The 25,990-nt window shown below is 40.4% G+C and overlaps 1 protein-coding gene and 1 long non-coding RNA gene across 2 annotated transcripts; one reads left to right on the top strand and one right to left on the bottom strand.

Moving 5' to 3' along the window:
* Positions 1-1,072: 1,072 nt before the first annotated feature.
* LOC143302252 (NFATC2-interacting protein-like) lies at positions 1,073-19,349 on the top strand. The gene is made up of 8 exons (XM_076616843.1): positions 1,073-1,098; positions 3,022-3,268; positions 3,889-4,018; positions 4,559-4,681; positions 5,165-5,315; positions 7,728-7,872; positions 10,774-10,901; positions 13,369-19,349. Exons 1-8 carry the CDS (start codon positions 1,090-1,092, stop codon positions 13,531-13,533), a joined length of 1,098 nt encoding a protein of 365 aa, XP_076472958.1. The 5' UTR covers positions 1,073-1,089; the 3' UTR covers positions 13,534-19,349.
* Positions 19,350-20,219: 870 nt separating this feature from the next.
* LOC143274856 (uncharacterized) lies at positions 20,220-25,623 on the bottom strand. Its single transcript, XR_013053318.1, has 2 exons — positions 23,998-25,623; positions 20,220-23,887 (listed from the first exon to the last, which is right to left on the bottom strand). It is a non-coding gene; the product is annotated as an uncharacterized LOC143274856 (long non-coding RNA).
* Between the last annotated feature and the right edge of the window lie 367 nt (positions 25,624-25,990).

Genomic DNA, 25,990 nt, shown 5'->3' with positions numbered 1-25,990 from the left:
GTTTGTGTTTCATGCATGTGGTAGAGAGAAGGGGTTGGTTTGGGAGGGGCGGGGGGAGGGGGGAGGGGGGAGGATGTGGAAACATTGAGGGACGACTGAGTAGAATCAGGTGAGTCACTGTGTGTGAAAACAATCAGGCTAAAGAAAATAAAAACTATCAATGCAAACTTGACGACACTGATGATCCCATCTCGCCTCAGTAAAGATGCATACCTTTAAAATCAGTTCATCATAAAATCAGTTTCTTTTCTTCATTATTAATTCATCAATTAAGTTACTTTTAAATCATCCCCAATTCAGTCCAATCTTACCGCGGCGAAGCAGTGTGAATTAGTTCGCGGCGCCGCGCGCGTGCCTCTGCGTGTGTGTGTGTGTGTGTGTGTGTGTGTGTGTGTGTGTGTGTGTGTGTGTGTGTGTGTGTGTGTGTGTGTGTGTGTGTGTGTGTGTGTGTGTGTGTGCCGTGCGCGCGTGCGCGAACGCACTTGTGTTTGTGTGTGTCACGGTGTGTTTTTGCCGGGCCGGGGTGGATGGGATCGAGTGGGTGGGCCCGGGTGTACTCTCTTGTGCGCGTGCGTGAAATAGCACTCACACCTAATGCACACACACACACACACAAACACACACAAAGAACACTCACGCGCACACACACTAACACCAACATTTCCACACATACTCATATAAACACACCCACACACACACACACACACACACACACACACACACTCTCTCTCTCTCTCTCTGTCTTTCACAACCACGGACACACACACACTGACACACACACACACACACACACACACACACACACACACACTCACACACACACACACACACACACACACACCGAAGAAGACCAGCTCATGTCTATCTATCTATCAATTTATCTATCTAACTAACGCTTTAACCACTCGGCAATTGCTAAGTCGAACATAATTTAAAAAAGGACACGTTTTCATGACAGGACAAAAAATATGCGACAACAACACCAAGTAAGAATTTTTTTACTCTGCAGCGTGTGTGAAAGACAGTGACGTCAATCAGTCAGACGAAGTAAGAATTCACACCATTGAAGACACTTCCTGTTCCAGAAAAATGGCGGCGGTGAGGGTTTGTTTTGTTTTGTTTTGTTTTGGGTAGAACACTGTGAATGATCTCCATGAAAGACATTCTTTAGTCATTTAACTTTTTTTAAGAGAAAAAAATGTCATGTTAGTGGAGTGACATTTGTGTGTAATGTCCTGTGACATATACTGGCGATTGCAAACATTTAGTTAAAGGATCAGTTTTCAAATCAGTTTTCAAATATGTTGTTATCGAAGGTTCCTAGGAGAAGAGGGAGGAGATGAGTCATGAGTTGGGGGAAACCGGGTAGAAGGAGGGTAGAATCAAAGATGAATACTTCAAATAAATAATAAAGTACAATTTGAGGAAATTTCTCAATAGACTACGTAAAAGATATGTAAAAAGTCAAAAACATCGTTTCCAGTGACTAGTGATGACACACTTTAGTGCAGGTAATGTTTCATCAAATCACATGGTCATGTAATCAGATCGCGCGCGCGCCACACACTCACACACACACACACACACACACACACACACACACATCAGATGCCAGCATGTCAAATTGTAAAAAGATATGTAGAATAGACCGCTGGAGAGTTCTGTGATTGTATGGTATTTAGAGTGCATCACATGATTTGTGTTCTTGAAGTCGTTTGGCTCTCCAAACTTTCGAGCAACACATATGATCAAGAGAGGCAGAATGTGCGAAACAGCAGGCTTCTTTTTTCCACGTTTTGTTAAATTAAAAAAAAAAAATTGTGCATACGATTGTTTTTCATTTTACAGAGTTTGGTTGTAGCAATAGAGGCAATGAATTGAAGAAATGGAGAACAGCACATTTGCTGCTTTTGTCTGTGTTGATAGCCTTTTGCATTGCTCACAATTTCCAGTAAATGTTAATTGCACATACATGCAAAAAAGAGGGTGTAACAGTGCTTTATTTCACAGTATAAGAAACCTTTTTCATTTATCGATTCACACCACACCCCCTCCCGAACCCACTCCCTGACAGGATTCCTAATTTTGGGTCTGGAAGGATGGTAGCTATGCTGTAGCTCTATATTGTCTGGTTTGCCTGCTTCATCCATTCAGTCCCTTCAGCGCACACAAAATTCTTCTGCCTGACTTGTCCTCAGAAAGAAAAGATCTGAGCACATCACTGCTTTTGCAACATCTCCATTGGGTCCATGTCTCACACAGAATAAAGTATAAGATCAGCACTATGTTATAAATGTATTCGCAAATCTGCCTTTTCCTGACTGCCTTGGCCTCTACACTCTATCTCACTCTCTACAAAAAGTACAATCAGCTTCCGATCCGCTTTGTTTACGCATACCCAGATTCAAATACTTCACAGTTGGCCTCCATTTTTTCTCTGTCTGTGGGCCTTGCATTTGGAATGAACTTTTGCTTCATCAGGTCTCCACTCTCAGCTCTTTCAAGTCTGGCCTTAAAACCCACCTATTCCCAAGACAGCCTCCCTCCCCTGCCTCTTCCTTGTCTTCAGTTTCTCAAGTTTTAGAGTTATGCATGTGTGTGAATGACTAGTGTGAAAGTGCTTTGATTTGTCTCTGCACAAGATTCAGCACTATGTAAATATTATTATTATTATTATCTACTTTTACAGTGGCTCGTTATGCTGAGGATTACTGTCAATGATGATTTACCTCATTGGGCTCTTTGAAACTATTGAAAGTCTTATTCCTGTGTTTCTTAAACCTTAGAGGTTATTGGGAATTCTACATCTGTAGTCCTACCACTTGCTTATATAATAGTGTTACTAAAATATCATGCAGCCAAAGAGGTCAACTCCAACACATCAGTCCTACTGGGAGATATGTTAAAACTGTTTCTTATTAGACAGGCTGAGGCAAACAATGGACACAAAATTTATTATAAAAAACGTAACCCCAAAACACTCAGTTTATTCTTTTTCATTTTATTTTTCTTTTTTTTCAGAATACCAACGTTGAATCATTGAAGACCATTGAAGACAGCCCACCGCCGGTGCTGAAGAAACGGGCCACCAAGCGAGGGCTTAGTAAGCTGGCCAGTGCTGTACCTGAAGATCCTCCAGACGTACAGACACACAACACACACGTCTACTCCAGCTGTGTCCAGAGATCGATATTTTCACTCTCCAGCCAGCCACGAAAACCACTTTTTTCCAAACAGAGCGACAACACTGACAAAGCACCTGTGTCAGGTAAGGAGAAGAGAAATTTAGCGTTTGACTGACGAATAACCGGTAAGGAGAAGAGAAGTATGGCTTTTGAACCATATATCTGCCAACCCCTCCACTTTTGGTGGAATGAATTCTCCAGCTTAAACTGTATTTTATGCAGTCCATGGAGCACCTAATTTTCTGTGTTTTATTATTTTCTTTTTCTTTCTTTTGGTGCATCACATGCCTTCTTCATTAGAGGAAGAAAAGTAAAAGCTCTTTTTTAACCTGTCTCTTGACCTCTCTCTTTTCTCCCTCAGGCTTGTTTTTTTCATCCATATACTTTATATAGCCTGCTTCTATATTTAGCCTTTCACTTCTGACCACGGATATATCCGCGATTTAGGGGTAACTACATCGTCAGGCACGCAGAAATTCATTTGCAAATGCCTTGCAAATGGTAACTGCCTTGATGAGTGTTTGAGGTAATTTCTCAGCAAGGTTTGACTCAATTTTAAAGCATTTTTGTGTGTGTGTGTGTGTGTGTGTGTGTGTGTGTGTTTGCATTTTACAAAGTGAAATGCTGTTGAGCATGTCAACATGGCTGCCAGAATTGATTGATGCTGTGAGCAATGATTGATACCTTGGTTTTCTTCTCTTAGATTCAGATGTCACAGCTGTCAGGGAGAAGAGAGCAAGAACATGTCAAGCACTGACCGCCAGCACCACTCTTGAGGAACCATCTGATTCCGCCGTTGAACTTGTGGATGACTTGGACGAGGATGAAAACAGGTACAGTGCTACTTAGGTGATCAGTCTTGACAGGTCATGGTCAATTTTTGGCTGGTTGTCGGTGTGTCTGTATCCTAATGTATTGTCTAGATATGGTTTTATAAAGGCTTCTTACTCAAATAAAAAAAGAGACAAAAAAACCAAAACAAAACCCAACAGATCAAAAAGAGACAAAAAAACAGCAGATCATTAATCAAGTTGTGTTTCATGTGTTGGTGGTGATGACTTTCTTTTTCTTTTTACAGTTGTTTAAGATGTTCATTGAGATGAAGTCTGTTGTAAAACTGTCAGTTACTTTTAGCATTGAGTGAGGCTTCCAAAGGAATGTACGCCATTGTGATTCTGTTTGCAAACTTGGATTTTTTTTTATATGGATAATTTTCACTAGGTGTAGGATGGGGGTGGGGGTAGGGGCATTCTGTTGGTAAAGTGTGTATATGTACCAGGACATGTATTTTTCCATGGAAGAAAAAAAAGAAAGCTAAACTGTCAAAAAAGTAAAATCTTATGACTCATGAATGAGGTATGTATTGTTTTCAGCATTCAGACAACAGAAGATGTCAGCATCATTAGATCACCCTCACCACCTGTCCCCCCACCTCCACCCACTCGGCTACGCCCGAAACGTACACGAATCAGCAAGGGGATCCAGAATGCTTTTAAGTAAGTATGTTAGTGTACACGTTTGTATGGGTGTGTTGGGTGCAAGTGCGTTGGGTTATGCTGCTGGTCAGGCATCTGCTTGGCAGATGTGTAGCGTATATGGATTTGTCTGAACACAGTGACACCTCCTTGAGCTACTGATACTGATACTGATGTGTGTGTTGTGTGTGTGTGTGTGTGTGTGTGTTCATTCGTTCTTTTGTATTACGTCTGTCCACAGTTGTCATTTTACTTGAAAATCCATCCTCCCCACCTCACCTCATTTAATCTTTTATTTCTCCCTCCCTTTCTCCTTCAAGTGCGTGTGGTGACATACCAAGTACATGTAAATCAGCAAGGGCATATGTTAAGAAAGTAAGTGTGTGTGTGTGTCAGTATGTAAGTTCTTTAACTTTAACATATGGAGGCAGAACTACAACTCTTAGCTTCCGGTTGCCTCGTTTGGACACAAGATTTCAGAATCTCCCTTCATACTGATTCCAGGGCCATCAATTCCATAAAAGGAGAACTTCAGAAAGTGAACATGATGTCGCCTCAGTCGCCTGCTGTTGTGGTGGACAGTCCGGAGCATACCTACACCCAGCTGGTACGAGTTCGTCACATCGACGACGTCCACCGTTTCTCAATGTCAAAGGTGAATAGACAGGATACAGAATACTTGATTTTCTCCAAAAAGAGAAAATGAAGTGTGTATATTACATAAACAGTGTATGAGAATCACAGTTCATTCAGTAAGAATGCATGAAACATTAAAGGACATAAAAGGCTTGAATGCCTGTTTCATGAAACAATAAAAGATATAAAAGTCTTGAATGCTAAGTTGACATAAGTCTCACTTGAAATGTTCAAAATCACGTGTATGCAATTACCACTGTGAAACGGATAGACACAAAAGATCATTCTATGAATAAAGTATACAGATAATGCTTATAACCAAGCTGATGAACAGTATTTTTCAATCAATATAGGGTATTGAAAACACACACACACACACACACACACACACACACACACACACACAACACACACATACAGTGGGACACAGCACTTTTTTGTTCTTTGTCTGTTAGTGCTGTAGTTTCTCAGCTTTTGAGTGTTCCAGTGATTGTTGCTGTACTGCTTGTCTGGTTGAAGTCATGATACAAAATGCGTGTCACCAAACATACAGCTGACTTCATGTAGGGTGATGTCAGAAAAGTAGAGCAGACAGCAAGAAACGTGTGCAGATGTACCAACTGTACTCAGCAGATGTTGGAAACTGCATGTGTTAATTGAATCTCTTCATAACACAAGTGCAAACAAGCTGCAGATTTTGAAAAACTGACTTATGTTCTTTAAAGCCAAACTCGGACAAGGTAGAATGCCTCTAGAAGTCACCAAAGGAGGTGTAGGAGGTGGTGGAGGTCTGGAGTCGACCGGAGGGACCGGAGGAAGTGGAGGAGGTGGCGGGTTGGCGTTGTTGAGAGGGCCAGGAGTAGAGGGCCCAGAGTGTAGGTGAATCGATTGCGATCGCGCCTTAATTTTAGCGCGATCGCCCAATCGAGCTACATAATTATGTGACCTGGTTGGAGACATAATTTGACAACAAACAAAAACGCCAGAGAATCAACAGACAGGCAGAAAATACGGGGGAAAAAACTTAGCCGTATGAAGAGCACAGGAACAGGAGTCATGATGGCTGCCGTCAAAAGAGGGCGCTAGCCAGCGGGACAAAGGGGAGGTTACCTACTTCCGGGAGGTTATCGGCCGTAGTTGCTTTCGTTTTCTCCGCATAGGCGGATAGTAGTTTGCACAGGACAGAAATGTCAGACCCCTGCCGGAGTCTGCACTAGTTGGGTCACGGTAAGTATGTTATTTAAACGTAATTTTAGATAAAAAATTTCCTTTTTACAACTGCTACAGTTAGGCCTACCATACTGCTCCTTCTGCAGTTACTTGCACAGCGAATACAGCAACAACACCAGTTGAGAGAGTGATGATGATCCAACTCATAATCATGGATGTTTTTTTGTCATTTCTGGAGAAGTGCCATGTGACGCTTCTTCTTCTTCTTCTCCCTTAACTCTGTGCATGGTCGCTGGGCTGCTGCATAGAAGAACTGTTCATCAGATAAGAATAAGAATAAGAATAACTTTATATTATCTCCAACTGGAGAAATTTGATCAGGTGCATAGACAAGTAAACAACATGGGGACCATAACTGTAAAAATCAACAAGAGCTTTTACAAATATTACGAAGACACAAATGTAAAAAATATCACATACACCGTTTCATACATACATCCACACACTGCAGATAATAACTGGTATTCTTAATGTAAAAACAGAAAGAATTAAGAAACATTATTTTGAATACAGTTATAAGCATAGCCTACTATATTGCACATTGATTATAATAGACAGATAAGATAAGAATAAAGATAAATTGTGGAAAACCACAACCAGATAATCAGCACACACCCGCACCCACCCACCTTCCACCCACCCCACACACGCGGTTTACTTGATTAAACAAGAGTAATAAACATATGTTCTCAAATAAAAGCATTTCACATATTTGCTTTTAAAACATTGAAGCATGGGTCACTACTGACAGTTTTCCCATCTGTTGTGCAATGTTGTCAGACCCTCAGTTCTTTCTGTCTTCCCTTCCATCTCCCACGCTCAACAGTTCCATGGAGGATTGTTTCAGCAAGCCACTGGATCTCACATGGAAATCTGTTGTGATTAAAAAAGAAGGAAAACAATCCAACACAACACTATACAACAGAGTAATGCGGTGATACAATACTATACAGTACAATCTTGTTATATGGCCATGTGATTAACCTACGCTTTTTCTGCTTCTGTTTTCAGACTGAAATGTTGTACAGACTTTCCACTTCTGTTTTCAGGCTGAAATGTTGTACAGACTTTCCACTTCTGTTTTCAGGCTGAAATGTTGTACAGACTTTCCACTTCTGTTTTCAGGCTGAAATGTTGTACAGACTTTCCACTTCTGTTTTCAGGCTGAAATGTTGCATTGCTTATTAACTTCTGTTTTCAGACTGAAATGTTCTACAGCCTGCAGACTCAGATGGCGACCCTGTTAGGAGTGCGAGGGGACCAGATAGGGTTGTACCTCAACGACAGTCGCCTGGCCGCATCAGACACCCCTCTGTCCACACGTCTGCACCTTGCTGATATCATAGGTCTGTCTGTCTGTCTGTCTACCTGTCTACCTGCCTTTCTGCTTCTGCTGTCTCCTGCCTCTTTGGAGGAAGGTGGCAGAATGGTCAAGATGTTTACCTGCCAGTGCAGGGCCTGTGAGGGTGTGGGTTTGACGCGCGATCTCGCCATTCCTGCCGAGTGTGACTGGAAAATCAAACTGATCATCTTGTCATTCAGGCGAGACAATAAATCAAGGTTTTGTGTGCAGCACACACACTTGGTGCACTGGAAAAGAATCCATGGCAACAGAAGTGTTGTCCTCTTGCAAAGTTCTGTAGAAGAAATCCACTTTGTATTTGTATTTCTTTTTATCACAACAGAGTTTTCTGTTTGAAATTTGGGCTGCTCTCCCCAGGGAGAGCGCATCACACCACAACAGCGCCACCCATTTTTTTGTATTTTTTCCTGCGTGCAGTGTTATTTGAGTTTCCTATCGAAGTGGATTTTTCTACAGAATTTTGCCAGGAACAACCCTTTTGTTGCCGTGGGTTCTTTTACGTGCGCTAAGTGCTTGCAGCACATGGGACCTCAGTTTATCGTCTCATCCAAATGACTAGCGTCCAGACCACCACTCAAGATCTAGTGGAGGGGGAGAAAATATGGGTGACTGAGCATGATTCGAATCAGCGCGCTCAGATTCTCTCGCTTCTGAGGCGGACGCGTTACCTCTAGGCCATCACTCCACTTGATAGGTACACAAACATATATATAAGCATACACTCAAGGCCTGACTGACGTGATGGGGTATGCTGCTGGTGAGGCATCTGCCTGTGGTGTACAGCATGTATAGGATTTGTTTGAATGCAGTGACGCCTCCTCGAGAAACTGAAACTGATTCTCTCTTGCCTCTTTATGTCAGTTATTCCCCCCCCCCCCCCCCCCAAACCTCCCACCCCACCCCTCAAACCCTGAGTGTGGAGTGATGACCTAGAGGTAACGTGTCCTCCTAGGAAGCGAGAGAATCTGAGTGCGCTGGTTCGAATCACGGCTCAGCCGCCCATATTTTCTCCCCCTCCACTAGACCTTGAGTGGTGGTCTGGATGCTAGTCATTGGGATGAGACGATAAACCGAGGTCCCGTGTGCAGCATGCACTTAGTGCCCGTAAAAGAACCCACGGCAACAAAAAAAATACTGTAGAATAATCCACTTTGATAGGAAAAACAAATAAAACTGCACGCAGGAAAAAATACGAAAAAATGGGTGGCGCTGTTGTGTAGCGACACGCTCTTCCTGGGGAGAGGTGCCCGAATTTCACACAGAGAAATCTGTTGTGATAAAAAGAAATGCAAAAAATGCCAAAAAAAAAAGCCAAAACAAAACAAAACAACAACAACAACAACCAAGAAACAAACTCAGGGGGCTGTTTGATTTATTGTGGTATCAGTGTTGCAGTATCACCCATGTGGATGCTGGGTACTCTTTGATTTATTCCTAATGATATCTTCACCTTCTGGAAATTCTGTGCTTAGAAATGTCCTCTTGTCTGTTCATTCTCTTTGTTTCTGACTTTTTTTTTTCTTTTTTTCTTTTTTTTGGTCTCATTTTGCTGTATTCTCTGCTTTGCTGATCCATTCACTGATATGTGTGATGGGACATTAAACAAAATTCCTGATCCATTCACCAATGTATGTTTCTTTTTAGCCATGACTTTTTTTGGGGTCTTTTTCTGGGTTTGATAATTGGGCACTCTCTCTGTGTTTTATTCTTGTTTGCACCTTGGATGTGTGAGGTTTTTATTGGCAATTTCTTGGTTTTTTGTACCCGTTATTAGATGTAATTTTGTGCATTATGTTTGTTTATGTTCATTTTTTTTTTTATCGTCTGATGAAAAGTTGACAAAGTGGTCATCATCAGAGGCCAGTCAGTGTCGTCCCAAGGTTTATGTGCATGAATGTGACAGAACTTATGCCTGAATTTCTTTTCCATTTGTGTGTGTGTGTGTGTGTGTGTGTGTGTGTGTGTGTGTGTGTGTGTGTGGGTGCATGTTTTGTTTTTTGCTTTTTTTGTTTTGGTCCATATTTCTTCAGGACCTTTTCTCCTAAGGTTCTTCAGGATGGACATTTACAGTTTTTCAGCCTTGATATGGCCCATTGTGGTTGGCTGGACTAAAGCAACAAAGAATGATATTTCAGTGAAGGGCGGTGGTCTTATATGATGTTTTTGATACAGTATGTTTACATGTATAGTTGTTTGTGAAAAAAAAAGTGTATTGGGGGTTTGTCTCATATTTGTGTTCTGTCTGTGCGTGACTGTTTTTCTTTTTTCCATGTCTGTCTGTCTCTCTGTGTTTCCCTCATAAGTGCTGGGGTACATACTCCACTTTACAATGAGCAGTCAGCTTTTCAGATGGGAAAAATATGATGTAACCCCCCCCCCCCCGCCCCCCCCCCTCCCGAAAAAAAAAAGTGCCTGAAGTGCGGTGTAAAACTGCACCAATAAGAAAGAAGAGAGAATCAGAGACTGGGACGTACAAGTAAATTTGCCTCATTTTGCACTTCCAGTGTTTAGCTATGCATTGATTATCAACTGGGATGTACAAGCAAATTTGCCTCATTTTGCACTTCCAGTGTTTAGCTATGCAGTGATAGTCAACTGGGACGTACAGGCAAATTTGCCTCATTTTTCTCTTCCAGTGTTTAGCTATGCAGTGATAGTCAACTGGGACGTACAGGCAAATTTGCCTCATTTTTCTCTTCCAGTGTTTAGCTATGCAGTGATAGTCAGCTGGGACGTACAGGCAAATTTGCCTCATTTTTCTCTTCCAGTGTTTAGCTATGCAGTGATAGTCAACTGGGACGTACAGGCAAATTTGCCTCATTTTTCTCTTCCAGTGTTTAGCTATGCAGTGATAGTCAACTGATGGGTTTTGGTGGAATTCCAGTGTGCCACATCTTGGTGTCGAAGGAGGGTGAGAGTGAGGAGGAGGAGGAGGGTGGCTGCACAGACAACATTCGTATCCAGATGCAGTACCAGAATAGCCGCCGGAAGTCCCGCATGACCATTAAAAAGGTACTGTCCATATTCGTTTGGCAAAGATTCTCCGACTCTGGGGTAGGCCTTTCTTGTTTGATCAGGACAATGAAAGAAGCAGACGAGAAAGGCTAGCCTCAGTCATGACCTAGGATGAAGTAAAGGTGCAAGTTATGATTGGAGTGTTTTTGATACTGTTGTTTGTTGTTGTTTCTGTAACAGCTGTGAAAAATCTTTGACTTGAACGAAAGTGAAATGCAACTAAGGAAGATGTTGGGAAAAAGTGCACACTGTAGGATTCATATAAATGATACATTTTGAGTGGTATGGATATCTTTTCTTATATTTGATGACTTACTCAAATGATTTATACAATTAGTCACAGTTGTTGTGTTTAGAATTTACTGTGCATGTATGTCGTTTATGTTTTATTTTCATTTTCGGTTTGCTTTCACTGATGGGTTTTGAACCCATGTCCTCCCAGTCATCGGTCTGCATCGCTAACCACTTCGCCACAGCAGCTGGTTAGGTTTACTGTGTTTGGTTATTGTTTATTCCTCAGAAGGGAAGGCATCTAAGATGGTGAAGATGATGCTTCAGAGAATGCACAAAAACATCTCTGCCATCGTTTGTCAGAATCTTCAGCATCTGTGAATGATACATCATTGTAAACACCATGATATTGATACACTGCTATAAACACCATGATACACTGCTGTAAACATCATGATCCATCATTGTAAACACCATGATACACTGCTGTAAACACCATTATACATCATTGTAAACACCATGATACACTGCTGTAAACACCGTGATACATCATTGTAAACACCATTATACATCATTGTAAACACCATGATACACTGCTGTAAACACCACGGTACATTGTTTTAAACACCATGATACATGGCTGTAATCACCATACATGGCTGTAATCACCATGTCACATGGCTGTAATCACCATGATACATGGCTGTAATCACCATGATACATGGCTGTAATCACCATGATACATGGCTGTAATCACCATGATACATGGCTGTAATTACCATACATGGCTGTGATCATTGTAATCACCATGACACATGGCTGTAATCACCATGATACATGGCTGTAATCACCATGACACATGGCTGTAATCACCATACATGGCTGTAATCATTGTAATCACCATGACACATGGCTGTAATCAGTATACATGGCTGTAATCACCATGACACATGGCTGTAATCACCATACATGGCTGTAATCACCATGATACATGGCTGTAATCACCATACATGGCTGTAATCATTGTAATCACCATGACACATGGCTGTAATCACCATACATCGCTGTAATCATTGTAATCACCCTGACACATGGTTGTAATCATCATGACACATGGCTGTAATCACCATGACACATGGCTGTAATCACTTTGACACATGGCTGTAATCACCATGATACATGGCTGTAATCACCATACATGGCTGTGATCACCATGATACATGGCTGTAATCACCATGACACATGGCTGTAATCACCATGATACATGGCTGTAATCACCATACATGGCTGTAATCACCATACATGGCTGTAATCATTGTAATCACCATGTCACATGGCTGTAATCACCATGATACATGGCTGTGATCACCATGATACATGGCTGTAATCACCATGCATGGCTGTAATCATTGTAATCACCATGACACATGGCTGTGATCACCATAATACATCGCTATAATCACCATGATACATGGCTGTGATCACCATGATACATCGCTATAATCACCATGATACATGGCTGTGATCACCATGATACATCGCTATAATCACCATGATACATGGCATGGCTGTAATAACCATGATACATGGCTGTAATCTCTGTAATCACTCTGATACATGGCTGTAATCTCTGTAATCACCATGATACATGGCTGTAATCACAATGATACATGGCTGTAATCTCTGTAATCACTATGATACATGGCTGTAATTGCTGTAATCACCATGATACATGGCTGTAATCACCATGATAAATGACATGGCTGTAATCACCATGATATATTGCTATAATCGCTGTAATCACCATGATACATGGCTATAATCATTGTAATCACCATGACACATGGCTGTAATCACCATGACACATGGCTGTAATCGCTGTAATCACCATGATAAATGGCTGTAATCACCATGACACATGGCTGTAATCACCATAATACATGGCTGTAATTTCTGTAATCACCATGATACATGGCTGTAATCACCATGATACATGGCTGTAATTGCTGTAATCACCATGATACATGGCTGTAATCACCATGATACATGGCTGTAATCGCTGTAATCACCATGATACATGGCTGTAATTGCTGTAATCACCATGATACATGGCTGTAATCACCATGATACATGGCTGTAATTACCATGATACATGGCTGTAATCACCACGATAACACTGCAGTGAACACCAACAACACACCGCTGACTCCTGTCTTTTCTGTGACTGTTTCAGTATCTCCCCTTCAAAGTCATGATGGAGAAGTACGCCCAGAAAAAAGGGAAGCCACTGGAGAAGTTCCAGTTTCTTTTCGACGGGGAGCAGCTGCTGCCTGACATGCTGCCCAGCGATGTTGACTTGGACGATGATGACACCATAGATGTCGTGGAAATGAAGTGATTGATTGTCGCGGATTGTGGTCGTTCGTCCATGGTTGGAAACTAAGGAGTGGTATCTGCTTGTCACAGTGTATATATAGACTTATGATATTTGAAAGTGTGGCTCTGCCATTATCGAAAAGGAAAGTGAGATTGAGGAGGAGAAGGATGAGGAATTGTCATGGGCAGGGGGCCATTCAGCTCCTCAGGCAGAAGTCCAGTGCGTTTATTGAACTGGTGATGTAAATATAATCCGTGTTCCCAAGGGATTGGCAGCCCAACAGTTCCTTCAGAGACAAAAGTTGTTACACCTCTGCGGAAAGTGCTTGAGTTTTTCAGCGGTAAAAGGACAAAAAAGGACAAGGACTGAGCTGTTGATTCTTGTAGTTGACATTTAGAGGAATGTGTTGGAGGAAAGGAAGCATTAAAACATTGTAGAGTTTTTAATGCTTTTTCTTTATGTGTAGGGATGTGTTTTCACCATGGAGGGGAACCGCTTTTTGAAGTCTGAGCTCTTGCCCAGATCTTTTTTCTGTTTTTTTTTCACTAGGTCACACACTTCCCCCCCCTCACCTCCTCCCCCCCCTTCCCCCCACTCAGTTTCCCTCCTCGTCTTAGCTCTTGCCCAGATCTTTTTTCTGTTTTTTTTTCACTAGGTCACACACTTCCCCCTCCTCACCTCCTCCCCCCACTTCCCCCCCACTTATTTTCCCTCCTCGTCTTCTTACTGCCTCTCTCTTTCAGAGACATATAACAGGAAGAATTCTTGTATTTGTCTGTATCTCATTCTCAAGTTCTGTCTTGTCTGTTGCTTATATTTTTGTGTGTCTCAGACATTTCATTTATTGATGTCTGTCATGACAATACCTTCAAAATGATGTTTATGTCTGTCTGTTAAATTTTTTTTTGTCTTGGATATTCAGTTTGGCATTCAGTCTGTCTACTAGTCTCACACCATTTTTGACTCACTTGTGTAAACAAAGTGAGTCTATGTTTTAGCCCGGTGTTCGGTTGTCTGTGTGTGTGTGTGTGTGTGTGTCAGTGGTAAACTTTAACATTGACATTTTCTCTGCAAATACTTTGTCAGTTGACACCAAATTAGGCATGAAAATAGGAAAAATTCAGTTCTTTCCAGTCATCTTGTTTAAAACAATATTGCACCTCTGGGATGGGCACAAAAAAATAAAAAATGAAGCCTAATTATATGCAAACTGCATTTACTGTAATATTTATATTTTTTGTATTCTCTAAACTTGGCACTTTGATCTAATATTCTGACCCAACAACAAGAGCAGTCATTATTATCATTTTCTGTTCAAACAGGAACTTCTTTTGCTCAGCATGGAAGTTTTATTTATTTTGCAAACGTGTTGGTGCAGATAGTAAAAAAAAGGGAAATTACTCTGTAATTAATGCTAGGGGACTTAATTTGCTTTAAACTGATCTTTCTTATCTTAAACATTACATTTTGAAATTATACAATTATACTCAATACATAAAAAGCTTGGATTTTTTTTTTTTTTTTTAAGTGTATCACAAGTGAGTCTTGAAGGCCTTGCCTCTCTTGTTTGTTGTTGTTGTGGTTGTGTTTGGCATTCGGTCTGTCTATCAGTCTCTCATCTTGTACATACAGGTGTCTTGGGATGCGTTTGGGACAACAATGCTCATTACTAAATTTAACGGACTTGCCAGTCTGTTTAGAAGTTACAGGGATTTTGAATAACAGTGCCATTATATACTTCTGCTCACGTATTCTATGGCAGCTGTTGGGCATCAGAGGTCCAGATGTCAGTGCTTTTTGAATTGTGCCCACGCATATACTCCCCCCCCCCCACCCCCCGCCCCCTCACTCCCCTCTTTGTTGTGTGAACAAAGGCAGGCAGCTATAATGTGAGACAGCTGATTGTTTTCAGTCCTATTCTTGAAAGAGTTCTTGAAATAAAGACCTGTATTACACAAGCAGGGGAGCATTTTCACCCCTCTCTGAGAAAATCCTCCAGGTGGGGGTCCTGACAGGGTCCACGGTGGAGAGCTTGAAGGAGGTGTCAGAGCATGAGGACAGATCCATGTATGCTACAGCCTACACCATATCTGTTTAAAAAGGGAAAAAAAAAGGAGGAGAACTAAGAAGCAGATGCATGGCACGCATAAACCCAACGCGCGCTAGGTGCCAGTGCTGAATCTGCTGAAAGAATTATCATGGGGATGGTTTGGTGTAACGTCCCTATCTTTGTGTTGTATCTGCTGAAAGAATTGTCATGTGGATGGTTGGGTTTAATGTCTCTGTCTTTCGATCTGCTGTAGGAATTGTCATGTGGATTGATGGATGTAATGTCCCTTTCTGCTTGTTTATCGACTGAAAGAATTGTCATGTGGATCATTGGATGTATTGTCCATTTCTGTTGTTTCTACTGAAAGAATTGTCATGTGGATCATTGGATGTATTGTCCATTTCTGTTGTTTCTACTGAAAGAATTGTCATGTGGATCATTGGATGTATTGTCCATTTCTGTTGTTTCTACTGAAAGAATTGTCATGTGGATCATTGGATGTATTGTCCATTTCTGTTATCTGCTGAAAGAATTGTCATGTGGATCATTGGGTTTAATGTTTCTGTCTTTCGATCTGCTTAAAGAATTGTCATGTGGATCCTTGGATGTATTGTCCCTTTCTGTTGTGTCTGCTGAAAGAATTGTCATGTGGATCATTGGGTGTTATGTCCCTTTCTGTTATCTACTGAAAGAATTGTCATGTGGATCATTGGGTGTTATGTCCCTTTCTGTTGTATCTGCTGAAAGAATTGTCATGTGGATAGTTTGGTTTAATGTCTCTGTCTTTTGATCTGCTTAAAGAATTGTCATGTGGATGTTTGGGAGTAATGCCGTGGGTTCTTTTATGTGCACTAAGTGCATGTTGCACACGGGACCTTGGTTTATTGTTTCATCTGAATGACTAGCATCCAGACCACCACTCAAGGTCTAGTGGAGGGAGAAAAAATACTGGCGACTTTGCCATGATTTGAACCAGTGCGCTTAGATTCTCTCACTTCCTAGGTGGAAATGTGATCTTGTGAATGAAATAATGAACTATTTTTAAAATAAATCTTTAGCATAACATATGCACCAGATGATTAAGTATTCATCACAATGTACATAACCTATTCTTTTTTCAACCATTGACATTTTTTTTGTTTTGGTTTTTTGATAGTATGGTTGTTCTGAATTTTATTCTGTTTCAATAATTTCGTTAAATAGTATCGCCAGTTTGCATGAAATTCAACAGAATTGAAGGAATCAAAAGCAATACATTTTTCTGTTAAATATTTGTTCTTAATAAGTGACTACTTGAAATTGAGTTATTTCTTTTCTCATTTTGCATTTATAGATACAGAAAAAGTAGATACAGAATTTTGCAAGGAGCAAAATCAGGTCTGATATTTCATTAGATTGAGTATCATTTCCTACAATTAAAATGGTCTCATTTAGGGGGAAAGATGAAAGGTCTTAAAATTGGTTACGTTTCCTCGTACCGGCCTCTTTTTCTTCACTGAATATAACAGATGTAATGCTCTAGAATAATTTGATTTACAGTTGTTTCTGAAAAGTGTATCTGATATTTGAACAGGCTTTTAATAACAGATGCATAACTTAAGAAATTAGTTTCTATATTGTACTTATTCATATAATCAGAAAACATCCAGAAACTTCCATCTTCCTCGCTCAGGTCAGCGATGCAGCTGAACACATGCTGGTCATAAGGATATTTTGTTACACATGATGATATTTATGAATGCTGAATTCCTGTACTTGTGATGTGTTTAAAAAAGTTGATTTGTTGAAAGTGTTTTGCTTGTGCAGTTACTCTGAAATGCAGAGTAAATTTCTCTCAAGCATGTTTTTAAACGCTGATTGTATTGTCTGATTTTCAGTTGTTTGCATATTATATACTGAGACATGGTCTGTTACACATCTGTTTGTAAGCATATTCATACTGGTCTATGTGTTTTGTTGGTAGATTCAGTCATTTTTAAAGATAAAATAAAAGCTGTAGTTTTTTTTGTGTGTGTAGATATGGTAGATTAGATGATTTTAGATTGCTTGATTGGACCCTGATACAGCAAATCTGAATCAGCCTGCATATCTTTCTGACCCAACCATATACATTAGAAAGTGATGAGTAGATCTTTAGAGAACAGAATAATAGAATTATTACTTTGTTGTTTACAAACACTGTGCAGCATCAGATAAAGTTGAATGAAACTTGCTGGAAATAGAATGTTGACTGCAGTGATACCTACGTGTGTTGAAAAAAAACATGCTGTTCAAAATAAGTTTTGCAACACTTGAGAAGGGGAGTGAAATAGCAGAGGTAAAGTGAGAAGACTGAGTTGTGGGGATGGATGATTCTGGTAAAAATGTCCATCTTGGACAGAGGGCCCTCCCAAAATGCCTGTTAATTCTGTTACATGACCGTTCACAGTTTAGAAATGTCATACTAAATGTTAAAGGACTCAACACCTGTTAATTCTGTTACATGACCGTTAACAGTTTAGAAATGTCATACTAAATGTTAAAGGACTCAACACCTGTTATTCTGATACAAGACCGTTAACAGTTTAGAAATGTCCTATTAAATGTTAAAGGACTCAACACCTGTTATTCTGATACAAGACCGTTAACAGTTTAGAAATGTCCTACTAAATGTTAAAGGACTCAACACCTGTTATTCTGATACAAGACCGTTAACAGTTTAGAAAGGTTCTATTAAATGTTAAAGGACTCGACACCTGTTATTCTGATACAAGACCGTTAACAGTTTAGAAATGTCCTGTTAAATGTTAAAGGACTCAACACCTGTTATTCTGATAAAAGACCGTTAACAGTTTAGAAATGTCCTGTTAAATGTTAAAGGACTCAACACCTGTTATTCTGATACAAGACCGTTAACAGTTTAGAAATGTTCTATTAAATGTTAAAGGACTCAACACCTGTTATTCTGATACAAAACCGTTAACAGTTTAGAAATGTCCTACAAAATATTAAAGGACTCAACACCTTTTATTCTGATACAAGACCGTTAACAGTTTAGAAATGACTCTGTCCCATTAAAGGTAAAAGAACTAGTAGTCTTTTACTGCCAACGGGGTAGTGAATTCATATCCATTGTGTCCAAGGTGGTCAGGGCACACATTCACACCTGAGTGGAGTGATGTAAACTGGAGTGAAGTGCCTTTCCCAAGGACGGCAGCACCATGCCGGAGTGGGGTTTCAAACCCTGATCACTGGTGAACGCGGGATCAGAAGTCCCACACTAAACTGATTCTGATTCTGCCACAGCCCCTCCACTGTGTCCTACATGCTGTCTGTTTTCATGTGTCTGTAACTGTAACGTTCACGTGTGTTACAGGACCTCTGATGTGCATACCTGATATCCTGCAAGTGGATGCACGCAAACAGTTCAGGCACCAGCAGGTCTACACATGAAGGAGATCAGAAAGATCACCACCCTTCACTCACCTTGACAGGTGCAATAGTCAAGTTGTTAAAGCGTTGGACTTTCAGTCTGAGGGTCCTGGGTTCGAATCTCGGGAACAGCACCTGGTGGGTAAAGTGGTGGAGATTTTTCTGAACTCCCAGGTCAAATGTGCAGACCTGCTAGTGCCTGAACCCCCTTCATGTCTATACGCATGCAGAAGATCAAGTACACATATTGAAGATCCTGTAATGCATGTTGGTGTTCCGTGGGTTATGCAAACAAGTACATACCCAGCATGCACACCTCTGAAAACGGAGTATGGTTGCATACAATGATGGGGTACATAAAAACGGTCATACATGTAAAATATTACATGTCTGTATCAGTGTATGTGTGTGTGACTGAAACCTGATTGAATGACACAGGAAACAAATGGTGAGTGTCCAATGGCAGCTGTCAGTCGGCTCTACCCAGATAGGCAACCTGTTGTGCAAATGACTCTGTGTTCGTACAGCACACAGAGCTTTGCCTCTAACCGAGGATAGGCGCTACATAAGTATCCGTATCACCATCATCTCCTTATGCACATGAAAGGGATCAGACACAACACTCGTTCTGCAACGCACCTTTTATTGCATGGCCGTGGCATTGGCTGTGTGCGCTCTTGAGGTATTGAGGTATTTCACTGAAAATGCCAAACAATGCTGTGTGCATGGGTGTAGTAGTCTGCTGGGAAGTTTACATTATTCTGAAAGATCCTGAACTTAGGACAAGATTGCATTGTATTGTATTTCTCTTTTCTCTGTGTGAAATGTGGGCTACTCTGCCCAGGGAGGGTGCATCGCTACACGGAGTGGATTTTTCTACAGAATTTTGCCAGGGACAACCCTTTTGTTGCCATGAGTTCATTTTGTGTGCACTAAAATGGACTCTTGTTGAGCAATAGGACCGATTGTCTGAGCATGTATCTGTGTGGACTAAGATGAAAATTCCTCAAAAGGCACACAGGAAATCATGAGCAGATCTTGATCTGATAAGACATTTCTTGGTTTCTCCTGTTGTTACAGAGTAAACCAGCAGCAGTGCTACAGTCCTGTAAAAAAAAAAGGGAACATACACAGTTGCATTGAAAGCGAATCTCGCTCTCTCTCTTTTTTTCACTGACAAAGCAGGGTGAGGGATAGACATTTTGAAATTCATACACTCTTCTTCCATTTCACAAATAACAGCCCATTAATTAATAATTTTCATTTTTATTGTTGTTCAACAGATATATATTTTATGGATGCATCTCTTAATTAATGGACATGTTAAAAAAGTCATTGGTATCAGCAGCACACAAGTAATTTTCCTGTTTAGGAAACGTTAATGCCACTTTTTATTAAAAGTTTTTCTGCAATCATGAAACAAAACAAACTACAGGGGAAAGGGTAGGACTAAATAATCCCCTCCAACCCTCATCCCAAACAATCCCCCCCCCCTCCCTGTCCTCACACAAAACAAAAAGACTTTCAATTTCACTTAAGTATACAAGAGCAGGGGTAATGTGTGATAAACAATGTGGTACATATTTGCAAACACAATGCAAGTTAAGTAAGTCTCTCCTGATGCAGTAACAGTAATGAAGATGCTCTCATAAAAATCCTTTCCGGCACACATACACAAACCCAACCTGCAAAAAGACGAAAGCCCAGGAAGGGATGGGGGTTGCATTTGATCCATCCGTTCGTTATCAAACCTACCCCAATATAAAGTTTGCCAGTCTGACAATGATCCTGATGATCAAACAAAGGCCAAAACAATCCAACAATAATTCGGTAATTCCTTTCTCAATATCATTTTTCAGGGTGGTGGGGGGCAGGGGAGTCTGGAAATTTGGTTTATTACGGTCAGCTTGCTCCCCTGCAGACACACACACACTCAAATGCTCCACACACACACACACTCAAATGCTCCACACAATTATGCATGATGATGTTAGTGTCCAGCAAGTGGGTATGAAACACTATACACACAATTCTGCAGTTGGTCATCAGTAGTAAAACAGTACTCTGCACAACACCGTTTGGCACTTTGGAACATTTCATGGTTTATGTACAGATTATACATGGGCACCCCCTCCCTCTCTCTCCACACCACATAAAGCTCCATTTTGATTCTACAGAAACAGAATACTGGTGATACATACCTTCCTACCCACCTGACAGGTTATAAGGTTGCATACATTTATATAGTAACAAGAGTACGAAAAAAAAAGACAATAAAAAAACAATCGGGTACATGTGCATTTAAACATCACCACTATAAAACCCATTTTAAACAGATATCAGAACAGCCTCTATAGTGAAACACAAAACTGTTTACTGGACATTTGACATTGTTGCTTATAGTTATTGTCCAGCTGACCACGAAGAGCCATACCAGGACTGCCCAACCAACACATTAAAACGGTCACTTCTGAAAAAAACAACAACAAAAAACCCAAAGAAACAAAAATAAACACCTGCCAAACAACACAGTTCATGGTAGGTACTGAAAGAACGCCAGCATCCCACATGGAAACACACAACTTTTCTTCACAAGACTAATGTCTGTTTTCTTTGCCATCATGTTTGGCTCACACATCTTAGCTGGCTGAGTGAGCACATCTTCATTCACAATGCATAATCTCAAATGAACAGCCGATGAATACTTACCACTATCTTCGTAGCTTGAAAAAAATGAGTTTTTCCTCCTCCCACAAAGTTAACTTGAAACTGAGAAGAAAACATTTCATAATTTTGATAGCAGTAACCCACACAAACACACCAATACGATATATATTATATATATATATACATATATATCTATATATATATCAACATTTGTAGTAGTAAGGTAATAACAATAAGGAAAGAGAAAACAGAAAATCCATACAAAGCACAAACATCAAGACACATAAAGACGATGCACATATTATGAAGTTTGGATTGGCCAGTGACCTCCAGATTTACCCGCAGAAAACCCCAAATGATTACATGCACAATAAAGAGCCACATTATCATGGAAATACTTTCTGTTAAAAAACAAAACAAAACAAACTAGTAAAAACATGAGTGCTTATCAATTTAACATGTGCAGTATGATGTAAACAACAACAATGAGAGAGAGAGAGAAATGTGATAATTACAGAAGGGAATCATTCATACACACATCCAAACCCCAAACTTACAAGATTGGGAAGAAACAAATATTCAAACAAATAATGTTTCTTGTTGTCACTTGGAGCCCAGCTGACCACAGATGATCATACCATGGCTGAAAAACTGTAAATATCGGTCCCATAGAACCCCCCCCCCCCCCCCCCCAAAAAAAAAGAAGAAAAAAAAAGAGAAGAAAATTAGGCACACCTAGTCACATTCATGCACAAAAACCTAGGACATGGCTCTGATGTTGACATTTCTGTCAATTTTTTTTTGCCAGAGGCCTAAAAGCAACAACAAACTAAACATCATACATAACTTACAACAAAATCATAATATAATAAGAGGCATAAAACACATCAAATCACAAACAAGAACCATTAAGCTGACGTAATACTGCAACAAATTATCTTCAAAACAATCTGCAGCATGGCTAATCGATCTGCATGTGCTGACTGCAACAGTATAAATTCACTATGAAGCAGCAGTAGCTCTACGATCCAAGCACATTACCAACTATTATCGGTTCTCACAAAAACAAAGAGTTGTATAAATTGCACACAATGAAATAAATTCACAAGGAATATTTCAGTTCTGCTGGCAGTGAAACTTTACCAGTGGAGATAAAACGAAAAAGAAGACAGAGCAAGGAAACAAATGCATGCTCTCAATGGGAAGCACAGGCTGAAAAAACCCAACACACACACACAGAAATCTGTTGTGACAAAAATGTGATACTATGCGAAACACTACATTCTGCACAAAACAAAAGAACCAAATCAAGTGAAAAGGACCGACACATCTATGGTCAACATTATACACACTTACGCATGCGCATACACACAGACGCAGACACACACACAAATCATCGAAACTCGAAAACGGTTGTCTGACTGATTCTGCATGAAAAAAACCCACGTCAATTGCAAGCTAGAATCACAGAGTACCAAGAACCTATTTAGAAAAATTTGGAAGACAATCATATTTTGGCCAAGCCTTTCAAATTCCAGTAAGCATTATACAATGCTATTGTCTATGTTTGGATGCATGATGCAGTGGTCAGTGATCTTACAGATTTCCTGTTCTGCAAAGTGAATCAGCTGTTCACTGAGAGGCAGGCGAGTGAACCTCCCAACAGTACTGAGTTTTGTCTTATAAAGTAGGTCTTCCAGTTGAATTTTCACACAGTATTCTATGCAAAGAATTCATCGCTACATGAGCGTTTAGCACATTTGTGCAAAGACATTTCATGTTGCACTGCTCAGTTTCAGTTTCAATTTCTCATGGAGGCGTCACTGCATTCAGACAAATCCATATACGCTACACCACATCTGATAGGCAGATGCCTGACCAGCAGCATAACACAACATGCTTAGTCAGGCCTTGAGTGCAAATTTGTTTACCTATCAGAGTGGATTTCTGATACAGAATTTCGCCTGAGGACAACACTCTCCTTGCCATGGGTTCTTTTTCGGTGCACTAAGTGTGTGCTGCAAAATGGGACCTTGGTTTATCATCTCATCCAAATGACTAGACGCTCAGTTTGATTTTCCAGTCAAACATGGGATAAATGATGAGAGTGGGATTCGAACCCAGACTCTCACGGACTCTCTGTATTGACAGATGAGCGTCTTAACCATTCTGCCACCTTCCTCCTAATATGGCTGATGTTTTCCCTAACGAATCACACAGCCCGTGTGTTCAGCACACACACCACAGCTGATCTTTTCCCTAACGAATCACACAGCCCGTGTGTTCAGCACACACACCACAGCTGATCTTTTCCCTAACGAATCACACAGCCCGTGTGTTCAGCACACACACCACACAGCGAGGCTGCTCTTCCTGGACAGCTCCAGAGAAGAAACCCACAGCGTGACACGCAGCAAAAGACAAACAAAACACCTCACCAGATACAAAAAAAAAGAGATGGAGAAAGATCACCCGTCCTCAATGAGTGTTGGAACTCTTTGTCTGAAAAGAAGGCACCTGATCAAATACCCTGAAAACTGATACGGTCATAGCATTCTGACCGAAACTCTAAGACCCAAGTCAGTTCCACACTTTTCCACAGTGAAAGACAAGCTCGACATTCGCATCCTGAACAGGAAAAACATTCAACACACACATGTAATCAATACAAAAGAAAACAAGAGAGGCAAGGCCTTCAAGACTCACTTGTGATACAACTTAAAACAAAATCGTTTAAAAAAATCATTAAAATGTGTTCTGTATTTGATGTTATAAATCTTCAGGTTAAAATTTTTTTAAAAGCCATAAAAGCAGATTGGAAGCAGGCATGTTCTGGTGAGAGGAACCAGTCTTACTAACAACGCTAATCTGTGTCTACAAATGCCATTTAAAAATGATAATCAAACATGTTTCTGGGGTTTTTTTTTGCATTATAAATCGGTCATTGTATTCGAGGTGATAATGCCGTTTAAATCATGTTATTTTGGTATATCTCGGGCATTTAAAAAATTCTTAAAAGTCCGCGGTAAAGGAGACGTTGCCATCGCCTCAAGCACACCGCAACATGTATCCGCTTTCTCAACATCTGCGGAGATCGTGTTCGACAGGCTCAGCCGGCAGAAACTACAACCCAGTCCATTTGATTTCTCTTTTATGTACATTCTTGTGTATTCAGTATCCACTTTAAAATATTCATATGCAGTTAACACATCGATGATGTGTTAGTGTCTCTGTATGTGTTCTGTCCAGAATTTGTATTTCTTTTCTTTTAATTGCGAACTAGAAAAAACAAGATCTGCACAGACCAGTCTAGACAAGGCTGACCGAAACTAAGTGAAACGGTCGATTCAATATTTCTTTTATGTTCACTCTAGTTAATTTATTGTCCACATTAGAATATTCACATACAGTAAACAAGTTGATGGTGTAGTTAGTGTCACTGTATGTATTCTGTCCAGAATTTGTATTTCTTTTCTTTTAATTGCAAGCAAGAAAAATGATGTCATGCCATCTTCTTCCCGAACATAGCCTACGTTCCAGAGATTGGGAAGCGGTATTATGTTTTTTTGGATCCGGATTGAGCCTCAACAAAATAAACCATTTATGATCCAAAAATACAGACACACACACAGACAACTGAACATCAGGTTATAACACACTCACTTTGTTTACCTAAGTGAGTCACAAACAAACAAACAAAACCACCTACCAACCAACCAACCAACCAAACACAAAACTCTTCCACATTTTTGAGGGTGGTGACCATGGCCCATTTGTGGTGGGCTGAGCTTAAGGCAACATGATTTGATTTTACAATAATTGTCACACTATATTGGAGTACAGAACTGAATTTACAACCAGCAAAACTCTTTACTGTGTACAATCATCAAACAGATTCTAATTCAATGGAAATCAATGTTATTGTCCTAACACTACCCCATCACCACCACCACCACCAACCCCCCCCCCCCCTCCCCCCACAAAAAAACATAACAATATGTGAATGAAACCCAACATATCATAGCAAACATAATTTATGTCAAATCAGCTTTGGTTGATTTATTTTCATTGTAAATGTGATAATTTAGAAATGAACAATAAAAATCAACTACAAACAAACTCCACCCTTTTGCTTCCAACCCAAACCTCCAACAAAACCTATCAAAATAGCAAGCAGTGAAGTGGACCATTGCCAATGTCTATGTTTGATAAACGGGTGACTGTACGTTACAATGTGCAAGCCTTTTCCAACCTGACAGGCAAACACAGACACCAATCTGCCTTTGTGCTGGAACACTTCATAATAATAATAATGTACATTTATACAGCGCCCTTTCTCTCTAAGAGCTC

The sequence above is a fragment of the Babylonia areolata genome, chromosome 29, assembly GCF_041734735.1.
Source record: "Babylonia areolata isolate BAREFJ2019XMU chromosome 29, ASM4173473v1, whole genome shotgun sequence".
NCBI classification, from domain to species: Eukaryota; Metazoa; Mollusca; class Gastropoda; order Neogastropoda; family Buccinidae; genus Babylonia; species Babylonia areolata.
Note: the sequence above shows the minus strand (reverse complement) of the source record. Positions and strands in the feature narration are given on the sequence as shown.